This window comes from Amphichorda felina (assembly GCF_050947745.1).
Source record: "Amphichorda felina strain 45539 chromosome Unknown scaffold_6, whole genome shotgun sequence".
Taxonomy (NCBI): domain Eukaryota; kingdom Fungi; phylum Ascomycota; class Sordariomycetes; order Hypocreales; family Bionectriaceae; genus Amphichorda; species Amphichorda felina.
In genome coordinates, this window is record NW_028145044.1 from 245804 (window position 1) to 260268 (window position 14465).

The window sequence follows — 14465 nt, forward strand, 5'->3', positions numbered from 1 at the left end:
GGCTCATCCAAAGTATCATCAGACGCATGAGTAGGTGCAGAAACCTGCAGACGACAAAGCTATACGCAGGGCATGGTGCTCCCATCGGCGACGGTGTAGAGCCCCCCGCGGGCAGGCAAATCTGTTTTGGGTCGTCGAGGACATCGCAAGGACTACCACAGTGTGTTTGATTGCTGCTCTGCTGCATCATGTCATACCGCGAGGACTGTGCAGACCGGGAGCCATCTGGTCTGTATTAGCTACTAGGCCTTTGCTCCATCGACTCCTGAGGAAAATACCCGGTCGCTGCACCGATGAGAGGTCCCCCCATGGTCTTCCCCGTTCGTAGGCCATAGGCCCACCATGGTTCAGTTCTGAGATATATTCGCTCATCGAGATCACCGAATGTTGAATTTTTGTGACTCAGAAGCAGTTCATTAGCTGGTCAGGGCATTGTGGCGATGAGTATGAATGAAGAATTAGGGGATCGGAGTGAGGGAGGTCGTGAGGGACGAGAGTGCCTTAAGTAGGTACGCCTAGGCGCCTAAGTTATCACCACTAGATATTAGAAAGTTTGTCTGTTCCATTATAGCGCATGGAATTAGCGTAGCTGGGACTTGTCCCAAGACTGGAAATCCTGGCCTCACGTTAACAAGGGTGCTTTCAGCCCAATGGCCTCATTGATAGTGAGGCAACCAACTATTGCAGCCAACTACAGGCATCATCACCCGCCTCCTGCAACCCAGCGCCGCCACGCTGCCTGGCCCGCATAACTTGTAGGATCTCCCAGGCTTGTGATTAGCCGTCCCTCGGCAGCCAAGTTTTGTTGACCCAAAGTACCTAGTACGCGGATTTGTGTGAGGCCATGACGGAAATTATAAGTAGATGGCAATACCCAGCTCCTTGGGCACACTTTTCACCCCACGGGGAATCTGCCTTACATGCACTTTCCCACGTGAGCAGGCGAAAGCAAGATAAGAAGAACTCTGTGCATTAGCTAATTTCAATGTGGCGATTGGCTCAAGATGCATTATTGTTCGAAGCAGGGGCAGAGTGGCCAGGCCAGGCTTTTGCAGCACCTAGCTCGATCGCCATTTTTGACCAGGTAATTGACCTAGGTCCATACAAAAACCTGGGAATTCTGTGATGAGTCAAATTTTGCGTGAGGCCGCGATCTGCGCCGCCATGTTTGTACCGATGATTGAATGACTTCATATTCCAGGTGGTCAAGTAATCCATAGCTAGAGGAACGAGGGCTGCGATATAAGATGGCGTAGCTAGTGAAGGTCGTTAATAGAAATCTCAGAATTGTTTCGCAAATGTCATTGCTCACAATTACCTAATTCTCTACATCAACCCTCAAAGCATGGATCCTTCCGATAGCTATTCAAAGAGGATGGCCATGGGGATCAAGAAACGACCAGCAGCATCTCAGGGAGTGATAACTCGCAGTCTTGCGAGGAAAGGTGGAGAGACCGGTGATATCGTATATCACCATACGGTTCGGGATGGTAGCACCCATATGGGCGCCACGGGTGTTATTCCTTTCGCCATAGCCCGTCCGCGGACTTCAGGGAGCAGCTGGCCGACATCGAAAGCGTCTTTCGACATACTCCTAACCAACTGGCCAGACTGGCGATCTGAATATGAGTTTTGGGACGACATTGGAATTGTGGACGGGAGCCATCAAGTTGAGAGCGCGTGCAACTCGATGTGGCCTCGACAGTATAGCGGTAGTCATAGTAGCGTTGATGCCATGCTTAACTTCCGAGGGGATGATTGGGAGAGCCGCGAAGAGTCGCGCAAATGTGGCGGATATAGTAAGTAGGCCCGTCTTCCTGTCTATATAGATTAGCGCGCAGCTTGCTAACACACGGCAAATTGGAGTTTTCGATATGACTTGTGTTGTAGCTGTCGGCGCATGGGCAGAAGAGCTCCTAGACTATTCTCGGGATGGATGCTTAGACCTTTGAATTGATACCCTTTTATGAAGATAAAAAAATAATGGAATCCTAGTCATTGAAGGGATGTCATCTTATTGCGTCTGATCATGATGCTGAGCGCTGTGGCGTTGAATAATGAGGAAATTTGCGAGCATTGGCGTTGAAATCGTCCTTCTGTCGAGCTTTGTCTGTATTGCTGCGAAAGAAATTGGTAAGAAGCCGACAGGTGATACATAAGTTATGTGCCTCAGAATTTATATTATTCATCAAACTATTGAAAGCTAGTATACCCTCCTCCGACTTGTGGTCTCTGAATCTGATCATCCGGTCACATGAGAAGCCCCACCCCAATAAGATCCGAGTGCATGATTCCCCAACATCCGAGACACTGCAAACAGTGTTGAAGAGATCTGAAACAGATTCAGTGGTATTCATTAAGCAGAGGTCGTTCGACCGTACGTGCGTATCATGATTCACGGGCCGGTCCCGACAGTGTTACTGTGGGTGCCAGCATGTGCCATGACGACTATGACTCTCCCAAGTCCCAGCAGCATGAACCCATGACCATGTGGTATGCCGATGACGGGCAGCGTCTAGTTAATTTGACGAGGTCCACAGAGTAGTTTATTCCACGTCGATCAATCTATTAAAAGAAATCTGGGGCTCATACTCTAGTGACGGACAAGGCCCCTGTTTTCTGAAGAACCCATGGATGTGAAGAATTGGATTTCATCCGACATGGTTGACGGTTGCCACCGCGAGGGCCACGATCGTCAATTCTCCAGTTCGCCACCAGCATCGCGTTGGCCCAAGGTCTAAATGTGAAACTCGAGATGAGAATGGGATCAGACTGGCATGCATGATGCATGTCTGGAGGACAGACGGACAGCGATGATCGCGATCGAGGCCCTCGGGGGAGGAATATGGACAGGTAGCATTGGCTTTACTCACAATACTTCCGACGTTGCGACTCCCCTCATAAGGAACTGAGGATCAGAAAATGGTTGCTCAGCGCGCCAGCCTCGTGCGAAATTGTACCGACAGTGCAATTCGGGAGCAGCTGACGACATTAGCTGACAAGAGGTATCAAATTATAATTAAGAATAAGTTTGAATTCATTTCGGGCGCATGATCCCATCTGCCATTCGCTACAAGGAGCGCGTCCATGGCGTGGTTGTAACTTGTGGCTGTCAGACCACCCGGTGATGTGGGATTCGCAATTCCCATGTTTTTTAGAGTCACCTTCTCTTCTGGATCGGCGCTGAAGTCGGGACCCCGCAGTAGGCACCGGGGGCGGGTTGAAACCGGGCACGCCGGGATATAGGATCAATGTGAGATCAGGGTCGCATTCCCATCATTATCTTCAGTAATTGTACGGATACATGTATGTCGGGTTGTCGTCTGCGAACGCCGGACTCCACTGCCGGACGGGGGCCGGGCCCATGATTCACATGATTTACATCGAGGGTTGGGATTTTTGTAGTATGTTTGGCCCAAGCGTGGCCGTTATTCAGAATACTCGATTGTTGGGATGCAGTCAATTGGCCGTGTCTTACTGTCAGACAGCGGAGAGAACCGTGCCCGGAATGTCTTCTTGCTGGAGGAATACAGCGACCATCCACCCTCCCTCAGGAGTCCCTCAGCACCACCGAGGCTGCCGCTGCCTGGAGCTGAGAGACACCAGCACGTCGTTCCTATTCGTAAATAATCCCCGAAAACCCCATTCACCTTCCCAACAGGGTCCCTGGCCGTCGAGGGGCAGCCTGGCAGCCGGGACTCGTGGATGGATTGGGTAAGCCCTGATCCTTTGTGGAGTTGTACTCTTGAACCCCTTAACACTCGACAGGACTGACTGGAGTGTAACGTACCAGGTACATGCAACCAATCCGGAAGCTTGGTTGCCGGCTGCCCGCTGTCTGAGACAAAGGATGGCTTCACGTTGGACACATGTGCAAAAATCACTTGATCGCAATGGCAAAGAAAAAAAAAATGAAGTGTCGACAAAAGATCGTGGCGCCAAAAGTATAGGCTGACCGAGTCTGCCCAGTGAGTGTAAGAGCTGCTTGAGCTGTATGAGGGCCAAGGCCGAGTGTGTAAGTGTGGGGGTGGCACAGTTGGATAACACTTGAGCTGTGCAGGCTGCACTAACAGCTGGACCCTTACATACCTGCACGATGTGGTATCGAATAAAGCCTTGAAGGTAGTGCGGTTACTTACACGACTCCTTCGAGTACCGGATCCACACGGGTCTGGGGTCCAAAGAACCTGCATGTCCCCGACTTACATGCATGCCACATCCAAGCCACCCAGAATCGCCTCAACTTTCAAGCCTCTTGGAGGAGGATTGGAATTTGGAAACCCCCGTTCCTGATGCTGACAGGGACAGCCTTGTAGGGAAACTGAGGGCAGATCCGGCAGAACAGCCTCCTGGCCTGTGCGCCTCGGAACCTCGAGCTTCGTGAGGCAACAAGGAAGATTCCTTCAACTCCATGACCCCATGGCCCCATGCACAGATGGTGACGTTGGATGGTGACAGTGTGCCATCAGTGCCATCCGGCGCCCACCGCCCAGGTCGGCAGCATCTCGCCGGCTGCCGGTACTCTAGGGGCTGCCACTACCGTCCCAGAGAGGAAACACTCCACAGGTGCATGGGAGTGCATGGCGGTGATGGCACCTGGTCGAGGCGATGGGCTGATGGCACCTAGCACCTGGTAGCACTGCTGGCACCTGGCACCATCTGCGGCTGGAGGCAGACATGATGCCTCTCTTCACCAGTCCCTCAGATCCTGTTTGCCTCCTCGCCCTTGCATTCCCATTATAAAAGCTTTAGCCGCTCCCCTCCTCCCTCGGTCTTTTTCTTTCCTCACCACTCTCATTCACTGCCAGGCGCATCAGTTCCACATCAAGTCATCCAGACTCTACATTCCTTTTACCAACAACTCACCTTCAAGTCCCTCCTTACAATCCCTCTTTGAAACAACCTCCACGTCTTTCAGACACTCTTCAAGAAAACAACCAACAGTCAAAATGTACGGAAAGATCGCCACCGCTGCCCTCTCCCTCGCGGCCCTCGCCGCCGCTGCGCCCACCAGCCAGCCCAAGAAGCTCGCCGCCCGTGGCGCCGTCGACAGCTACACCTTCTTCACCGGCAACGGCAGCCCCGAGGCCGGCTGGCCCGCCAAGGAGAACTGGCCCTCCTACGAGGAGCTCTGGGAAGCCGCCTCCCCTCTCATGATGCAGTCCTGCAGCTGGAACAGCTGGGGCGAGAACAACTCCCAGCAGGAGACCGACGACATCAAGCGCGCCATTGAGCAGGTCTCGGGCGAGACCGGCGTCGACAACCGCTTCATCCTGTCCATCATCATGCAGGAGAGCAAGGGCTGCGTCCGCGCCCCGACCACCGACAACGGCGTCATCAACCCGGGCCTGATGCAGTCCCACAACGGCTCCGGCATGTGCGCCGGTGTCAACCCCTGCCCCTACGAGACCATCGTCCTCATGATCCAGGACGGCACCGCCGGAACCGCCGACGGCGACGGCATCAAGCAGACCCTCGAGTCTGCCGTCGGCGAGGTCGGCGACAGCGCCCGCGCCTACTACGGCGCTGCCCGCAAGTACAACAGCGGCTCCGTCGACTTCAACGACCTCAACAACGGCTTCACCAGCACTGCCTGCTACGCCACCGATGTTGCCAACCGCTTCATGGGCTGGACCATGGCTGCCTCCGCCTGCCCTCTCTAAGTGGCTCTTTCTTCTTTTCGCCATTAGACAGGGGGGTTTTTGTCACTGAGGCCCCCTTTGTTCTTTTTGGCCAGGGACGAGTTTGATGTTTGTTTTTCTTTGATTTGAATCGTCACGAGTGCTCTTTTTGATCGTCACGAGAGATGGACCTGGAAGTCTTTTATAATTTCGAAGAAAATAGTTTGTTTGCTTGATTTGTATATAGTCATTGCCGCCTTGGCTGCTGAGAAATTAAAACTGGTTGGAAAAAAAAATGATTGTCCACAATGCCAGGTGACTGTCTGATTTTCTTGCAACTCCTGGAATATTCTTGGGCTTGATGAAATAGTATGAGGGCCTGCCCTGGCTTCCATGGACTCCCAAGATAGTGGCATGTCAGTCCGTCTTGGGAAGTTTCGAAAGGAAACGGGCGATTGGGTCGGGGAGTTTTCCCTATTTGGGGAGATGTGGAGATTTTAATATCATTATTCTATATCTAGGTATTCTGATACATCAAGAGGGAAAGATTTTCAAGATTGGAGAGCAAGCTTGGTTTGGGAGATATCCTATACTCGGGAAGGAACCCATCGCAGCCTTGAATTCCAGCTTAGATTTGGCACCACAAGATTAACACAACATCTACAAAGATTCCCTTTTATCAGCCCAAGGTTCATTTGAATGTGCCTCTCCACCAGCTACAGTAAAACAAACAAAAACTTGAAAATATCCGACTGACCCACGTGGTGCTATATTGACGAGCGCGTTTTCTGTCTCTTCTCTCGACTCTCGCCTCTCTGACACAACTGAGACCAGTATCTTTCTCTGTGTAGGGTAGTCCACAATACCCGCATCTATTTTCAGCGTTGTGTACCCTCAGCCCAGCAAATGAAGCTGACTGGAAGGTAGTAACGTGTGGAGGTACCCGGCGTCGCCGATGCACCCGGGCAGACTAGGTCAGGAGCTCCATCCTAGTCTTTCATTCGGGGCATTTCATAATGTTCCTAATCGCGATCAGGGCCCAATTCGTCACGGAAGAGTACGGGAATGCGGAATAAATTCCTTCGTTGCTGGGATTAAGTGGAACTTTTCTGCGTAGGATGCCTAATGTAAGGAAGAGAAGATATTGCGAGATGAAAACTGGCTTCAAGTTGGGTTCTACCTTATTTTCAACATTTCTAATCAAATCGAATCTTTATGTTCAACCATCAAGTATCTAAATAATTTGAATTCCTTGGGCTCAAGATCTGACAATCTTAGAGAGTACTGTCCCCTGCTCATGCTGTCCAGCACCGTGAAGTTATAACATTCCGTGCATGCGCCATTCCCAGGCAAATATTAGTGGAACAGACATGGACTTGTCAATACAGCCACGCATAAGACCCCAGTTTTAAGCCTCTGCCGCTCCACGTTCAGTACCAGAAATATCACACATCTTCACATTAACAATCCGTTCCTGACGATCCCTCGTGGAGTTTCTCGCTAATCGTGGATTACATGCAACTAGAGCAGAAATACCCTAGCATGGTTGCAAGCTGCCAGACCCAATTGGGTCATGGGATGACACGACGGCCGACCATGCTTGGAGGATCACCAGGTTGGCCCCTTGCTGGGACGGAGTATTAAAGATTGGTCAGTGTGTGAACGTCTTCAGGGCGCAATGACAGTGGGAATGACACGACCAGGTCTGGGATCCCGGGATGGTGGGAATACCCACATCAGCTGTGGACCCCCCTGGCCATCTCCAACTGCCTATTTGGGCAATGTTCGGGATCCCTCTCGGTGTTGAGACGTGCGACACCACCGAGCATCCCACTGCGATGCAGTCGAGACCAAGATGACCCTGCTGGGGCCCTGGCTTTGAAATGGCCTCGCACATCCCTTTTGAGTTTTTGTTTAGCCAAACGCGGCTCATTCTGAGTGAGGGGACCTGTGACCGTGGGATCAAATACACCATCGGCTCTGGTCACAGTCGTCCAGCCTAACCTCGACTCTGCGGCGCAGCCTCGAATATTGCCTACCAGGCCATCGCAGGATTCGGAACACGTTACATGCCATGCACAGGAGAACAGGCGCGGCTGACTGTATTTAATTCTCGGCTTCACCAACACGGCAGGAGAGCCAATTCCCAGTAAACTCGATGCCATCGAGACGAGGTTCGAGGCCCATGGGCCATCGCTCTCAGTTGCATGATTATTTCCGGTGTGGTTGCAGGCCCTCGAGCGGGCATCGTGCTCATGATGTAGATAATCCCGTGCATGTTCTGTGTGCTTTCCCATTCCTCGTTCCCGTTCCATTCCAGTCTCGCTTTCCGCGTAATTGAGCTGTTCCGGCTCTGTCCTGTCCTTTCCAACCACCGATCCAGCCGGTGACCCCTTGGGGTATTACGTTCCTTACATTTCACTGCTTGATTTGCGTTGGACGCTTGTTCTTTATAGCATTATCCTCCAACGTTCTCTCCGGGCTTTCACACACCGCATTTGACAACGTGCTGGAAACATTGTCTTACATTCCCCAGCCATCATGAAGACCATCTATGGTGCTACGGCTCTCGCAGCCCTGGCGGGGCTTGCTGCTGCCAAAGACCAGCAGACATTTTCTGTTCTTCGCTTCAACGGCATGGTCACCCAGGGTCGCATGGACCCCATCGTCTCTCCCGGCGAGGACTCGCAGCATGTCCACGGCGTCCTCGGCGGAATAGGCTTCCACAAGAGCGCGACAAAGGACGACCTGATGAACTCGGAGTGCACCTCAGCCAAGGTCCAGGGCGACAATAGCGCGTACTGGTTCCCTACTCTGTACTTCAAGGACCCCAACAATGACGAGGTTGAGTCAGTCAACATGTATTACGCCAATGTCTACTACTTGTATGCCCCATCATGTCCCTTATCTGCATCTCTTTTTGAAATTCTGTACTCACCTTTTTTTTTTTTAGCTTCGATGCCACTGACGACGAGATCAAGGCCTTCCCGGCCGGCCTGAAGATGGTTGCGGGCGACGCTATGAGGCGCGTCGTCCCTGACACGGGCGCCAATATGAACCTAGACCCTTCGAAGGGTCCCATCAGCAACGTCCAGTGGACGTGCCCCCGTCTCAACAACGTCTTCGACCCTCCCTCCTGGGTGCCCGACTCAGACGGCTCCATGGCCGGTATTGGCAGCAGCGACCCCCAGTCGGGCATCGGCTTCCCTGACCGGGCTTGCGACGGCATGTACTCGCCGCTCCGCGCTGACGTCCACTTCCCGTCGTGCTATAACCCCGATGTTGGCCTAGACAACTACGCTGAGAACATGGACTGGCCCACCGATGCCGGCAACTGGAAGGTCAACTGCCCGGAGGGCTGGATCCACGTCCCCCACATCTTCCTCGAGGTCTACTGGGACACGCCCGCCTTCAACGACCGCTGGGAGCCCGGCTCCGGCGTCCAGCCGTTCATGCTCTCTAACGGCGACGCCACGGGCTACAGCTCCCACGGCGACTTCTTCGCCGGCTGGGACGAGCCCACGCTGCAGAACATCATTGACAACTGCAACACCGGTCACGACGGCATGCACACGTGCCCCGGCGTCACCCCCAACGACGCCCCCTGCGTGAAGCCCTCGGAAGTGGACGAGCCCATCGACGGCGTGCTGCCCAAGCTGCCGGGTGACAACCCCTACAGGGGGTGGGCATACGGCGTCGATGATGCTCCCAGCACGAGCGTCCATTCCGAGTCCGCCGTCCCGGAGTCTACCGCCGTGCCTACCGCGGAGCCGACGCCGACGCCGTTGCCGACGTCTGATATGTCTGGATCGACCCTCAGGAGGAGTGCTACGCACCGCCGTCACCACCATTTGCATGCCCGCCAGCACCTGCACACTCATCGCCATCACTTGTAGAGTAGGGCTTGCAGTGGGGGGGATTGTGGGATGCGCTGTTCTTGTCTTTGAAATTTTGCTCCTGAGCTACGACTTGTTCACTTCGTTAACATATTGTTATACTACACGTATATAACATGCATTTTGTTGGGTTTCCTGCTAGCTGCTGCCCATATCCATTGTTTGATGGCCAAGGGCGGGCCTGTTTGGGAGGAAAAAGGATTTTGAATAACGACTGTGTCAAGGATTTATGAGACGATCGCGGGATACCAATTGTTTGTATGTTGAGACCGAATTGACTTTAAACTATGGCCGGCAAGACCTTCGTGTACACCAAGCATGGTGAACGTAAAGTACCTAGGTATAGTACGAGGAGAACATTGAATATAAGTACATGTAGTAGTACGAGCAACCCTTGGCCGCCGATACTTTTCATCCTGCAATTTCGCATGGACACAGTAATAAACCAGATATATTATTGCAATGGTCGTTGTTATTTACCTGTGGACGACTTCTCTACTGAATTCAAATGTTATATAGATTGCCATTCCCGTCATTTACCGCTCGAGCCGTTGCGAAATGTCGCGATGCCGTTCCTATCAACTCCCAGTAGATCGGATACTACACGACCCTGCCTAGAGACTTTCCCTACCGGGGCATCACAAAAATCACCTGTTGCAAGATTGTGCCTGTACGAATCCGCCATATAGCTATCCTTCACCCGGCCAAATCCTCTTATAGATTCTTCGACTCTCACCGTTTCAAGACTAATCCTTCCCACGCGCCCTTTGCCAACTCGTCTACAATAAAATCTGCTACTTCTAACTCCTCCTCCTCCAGCGGTGAGGTTCCAAAACAGTATACCATGACTAAACTTGCAGCTATCACCATCTCGGTTACAAAGAGAAACACGCCCGCTCTCATAGCTTCTCGCTTTGCGCTATCCTCCTCGGCTAGGTTTAGTACCGCGGGACAGACGCACAATTTTCTCCCCAGGCTGCGTGCATCGAGCTGCCTCACCCGGGACAGGACGTGCTCTGCCACGCCGCGCACTGTCTCGTCGCCTTCAAACGATGGGAAGGAATTTTTGAAAGGCGTCGACTGCAGCTTCGTAGCTAGCCGGTCTGCCTTGGTGAGCAGGACAATCACCACCGCTGGACGGAAGCCCGGGTTGCAGAGCAAGCTGTCTAGTATTTCCAGGCTGGCTTGGAGTTGATTTAGAGGGACCGGTGCTGGATCTGGCGAGGAAGAGGCCGAAGGGGTCGTGGGGGCTCTATCAGCGTAGCTGGATAGGTCGAGAGGGTAGACGATGGCGGCGGGGTAACCCTCAAATTGGTGCATCACCTTGCGGCTGAGCATGCTAGGCACCTCGGTGAGCAGGACGCGGAGGGTGCGAGGGCCCTCCAACAGGACCTCGTTGATGGGGTCGGTGGTGCGACGGTTCAGGATGTCATCTTTGCCTTCGTCCTTCTCTTCCACGTCGTGCTGCCCCGACATATTATCTTCACTTGGAGTGAGCGTGACTGAGCCCAAGGTACTGCAACAATCCCCCTCAACTCCGCCCCCGTCATCGGGAATAGAATCTTTGGTGATGTTCGACGCATTCTCATCCGGGGCTAGCAGCCGCAACAGCGCCGACTTGCCGCTCCCAGCTGGCCCAAAGACGAGGATGTGCGCAATGTTGCGCTTGGCCCGGCGATCGATGGCGAGCTGGGCGTCGATGGCAGCGGAGTGGCGGTGACTGGCGCTGGTATTGTATTTGTGGGTGAAGATCCTCGTAAAGGCGCTGAGCATAGTGATGTGGGAGGGGTTGGATGGAGCGGCTTGGAGTCTTGGACTGCTTAGCTGGGGGGTATGTTGGGAGTTACATTGATGGCATCAAATACAGCTGTTGTCATGGTCTCCGCACGTGACGCGAGGGATCTACAAATAAGGTACTTAAGTCGGTCAGAACTACGGATACTCCGTACAGATTACAGCTTAACCCGAGAAAGCAACGCTGGGGCTGACAGCGACACCATGTCCAGGGGTGGTACGATAGACTTTTCTGGTCCCCCCGAAATCCCCTCCTCTGGCGGCATAGATCCAAGGGCAAGCAACATAGCAGAGATATTATCTATAAGGCTCTTACGTCGACGCTAACCCCTAAACTTTATACTTGGCATAATTGAGGCCGCCCTGGGGAATGCTATACGACCCGATATGACACCTTACTTGTTCCCTTGGAGCGCGAGATCTTCTTCACCTCAATCTTGCCCACCTGGCTGCAATCCTGAACATGCGTTCCGCCACAGGGATAACTCCCCAGACCCTCCATCTCAACCACCCGACCCATTGTCTCTCCCTCAGGCAGCGTAAACCCCTCGCTCGTACCGTGGCACTTCTCCAGCAGCTCTTCCATGGGCCACCAGTGGATCTTGACGGGCCGCGCCGACCGCACAAACTCGTCCGTCTTGGCCTGGATGGCATCCTTGTGCTTTCCCTCAATGGTGCCTTTGAACACCACGGCGGCCGAGTCGGGGTAATGCGATGCCTTCAACTCTGTGAGCGGGGGCAGCACGCCTTCGCGACAAAGCGCGTGGATGGCCAGGCTCAGAACATGTCCCGCGGTGTGCAGGCGTGAGTGCAGGTTGCGTTTCTCGGCATCGACGTGCTGCTCGAGGTCCTCTCCCGCGTTGAAGGGGGTAGCAGCAGCCCCGTCGGTCGGGATAAAACGGCCGAAATGAAGGATTTGGCTGCCCTGGGCTGGCTGGCGCACCGACTTGACTTCAAAAGCCGGGTGGGTCTTCGCGGCTGCGGCATCGGAGGAGGGGGAGGAGGAGGTCATGGTTCCGGTATCCGAGGGCTGGCCGCCGCCTTGGACGTGGAATATGGTAGAATCCGTAATGACGGCGTGCTCTACATCTGGCGCGTCCTTTACGAGAGCTTGGTCCGGCGCTGTGAGTGCGGATACCGGGACTATGGAGAGGATCTTGGTGGTATGGAGTAGCCGCTCCCCAAGTCGTTGATAGACGAGCTGGGTTGCACCACTCATCTTGAGCGATAAAGGATTGTTCAGCTGGCTCTGGATTCGTAATTTCAGAGATAGCTTGAGGAGTTTGGATGTACCGTGAAAACACACTCAAACAGAGAATGGAATCAATTGGAAGTGTAGGCAGGTGGGTAGGTGTATTGTGTATTGAAATGCTATAGCAATGGAAGCTGGGTGGGGTGGAGGCTATTTATGTGTACGTGTATCCATACTCGTACATTATGTACAAGGCATTTGATAATACAATTGCCTGCGACACTACTCCGTACGTAGCACCTATTACCTATCTCGGCACGTCCGAGGTCCACATACAACTGCCTCCGACAGTCCGCAGTGGAGCGTGCGAGTAAGGCGGTGGCCCATATACTCCGTAGTCGAGGATAGACTGGACAGTTGGTCTGTCAGATCCACAATAAATGTCGCCCGTCGCCCAAAGGGCGCATTGAGTCACAGCAAGCGTTTCGCACAGGCCAAAATCTCCAATTCGTCTGGGGTGGCTTATTAAGAAGTCTTATCCTACCTTACTTCTAGAACCTCCTTCACCCTTCTCTATTTCATCTCCTTGGCATCCCTATATAGCATCGACCGGATTTATGCCCCCCTTCTTATTAAGTGTGCAATTGTGACCAGGTAAGTCGACTCGCTGTTCATGAACTTCCAAGGAAGAAAACTGATTTGGTCCGCAAGTTCCATCTATTATTCACCATCGAACAAGAGGAGGACTCGCAATCCAAGTGCCTTGGCATATCCAACATCTATAGATTCTGGGTGACCAAGTGGTACAGGCTCATCGTCCAACATTCGCCAACATGGCCGAAAAAGACGGCCAAGTTGAAGTATGTCCAGAGGCCGCAGATATTTCTCAAAGTGGAAATATTCGAGAAAAAACTTGGAGAATGCTGGCGCGAACGAAGAGTGCGGCGAGTTGGAAAGATATGGGTCCTCCCCCAGATGGTGGAGTCCGCGCATGGACCCAAGTCTTGGTAGGCCATTTGGTCATTATGAATACCTGGTAGGCTACTCTAACATTGTGATTACACTTCATGCTAGCGGAAGTCCTGCACTTGTACTGATATTGGCCCAGGGGAAACATAAACTCATTTGGTATCTATGAGACTTACTATGTTGAATTTCTCAATCGCTCCCACGCGGACGTAGCATGGATCGGAAGCGTGCAGGTCTTCTTGGTATTCTTCATTGGCACATTCTCGGGCCGCCTTACTGATGCAGGATACTTTCATCAGATCTTCTGTGAGTAATAGTTTTTTTTCGGTCCTTATCTCAAGAACGACAGAGCGCTCATTCACTGTAGTGTTCGGGACTGTGGTGACTCTACTCGGCATGTTCATGGCCTCCCTATGCACGGAGTACTGGCAGTTATTTCTAGCCCAAGGAATTTGCGTTGGTATTGGCGCTGGGTGTCTGTTCTGTCCAGCGCTAGCAATAGTATCAACGTATTTCTCCAAGAGAAAAATGTTAGCCATTGGCATTTGTGCATGCGGCAGCGCCACAGGAGGTTTGGTCTATCCGGCCATGTTTCAACAACTAATCCCCAAGATTGGCTATGGATGGACCATGAGAGCCTTAGGTTTTGTTACTATGGGCTGCTTGGTCGTCTCTAATATCCTAGCAAGACCGAGACTGCCTCCTTACAGCACAGGGCCTATCGTTGAACTCGCCGCCTTCAAAGAAGCGTCGTACAGCTTGTTTGCAATTGGGATATTCCTTGTCTTTTGGGGTGTCTATTTTGCCTTCTACTACTTGAGCTCTTTCGGTGTCGACATTATCGGCATACCTCAAAACGAATCGTTCAACCTATTTTTGGTCCTCAACGGTGTTGGGATAATAGGTCGCACTCTACCTGCGTACTTGGCCGACCGCTATACTGGCCCCATGAATATTCTCCTCATGGTCACTGTCGCCTCGATCATCTGTGCT

At 52.8% G+C, this 14465-nt stretch overlaps 4 protein-coding genes across 4 annotated transcripts; 2 read left to right on the forward strand and 2 right to left on the reverse strand.

Moving 5' to 3' along the window:
• Positions 1–4949: 4949 nt before the first annotated feature.
• ACO1O0_005897 (uncharacterized protein) lies at positions 4950–5663 on the forward strand (the record flags this gene model as incomplete). The annotated part of the gene is made up of 1 exon (XM_083195304.1): positions 4950–5663. The coding sequence occupies one exon, from the start codon at positions 4950–4952 to the stop codon at positions 5661–5663; it is 714 nt and encodes a 237-aa protein (XP_083048320.1).
• Positions 5664–8162: 2499 nt separating this feature from the next.
• Positions 8163–9517, forward strand: ACO1O0_005898 (DUF1996 domain-containing protein; the record flags this gene model as incomplete). The annotated part of the gene is made up of 2 exons (XM_083195305.1): positions 8163–8506; positions 8575–9517. 2 exons carry the CDS (start codon positions 8163–8165, stop codon positions 9515–9517), a joined length of 1287 nt encoding a protein of 428 aa, XP_083048321.1.
• Positions 9518–10249: 732 nt separating this feature from the next.
• Positions 10250–11290, reverse strand: GPA2_2 (Guanine nucleotide-binding protein alpha-2 subunit; the record flags this gene model as incomplete). The annotated part of the gene is made up of 1 exon (XM_083195306.1): positions 10250–11290. The coding sequence occupies one exon, from the start codon at positions 11288–11290 to the stop codon at positions 10250–10252; it is 1041 nt and encodes a 346-aa protein (XP_083048322.1).
• A 394-nt stretch (positions 11291–11684) lies between these two features.
• ACO1O0_005900 (uncharacterized protein) lies at positions 11685–12530 on the reverse strand (the record flags this gene model as incomplete). Its single annotated transcript, XM_083195307.1, has 1 exon — positions 11685–12530. One exon carries the CDS (start codon positions 12528–12530, stop codon positions 11685–11687), a length of 846 nt encoding a protein of 281 aa, XP_083048323.1.
• Positions 12531–14465: the final 1935 nt, after the last annotated feature.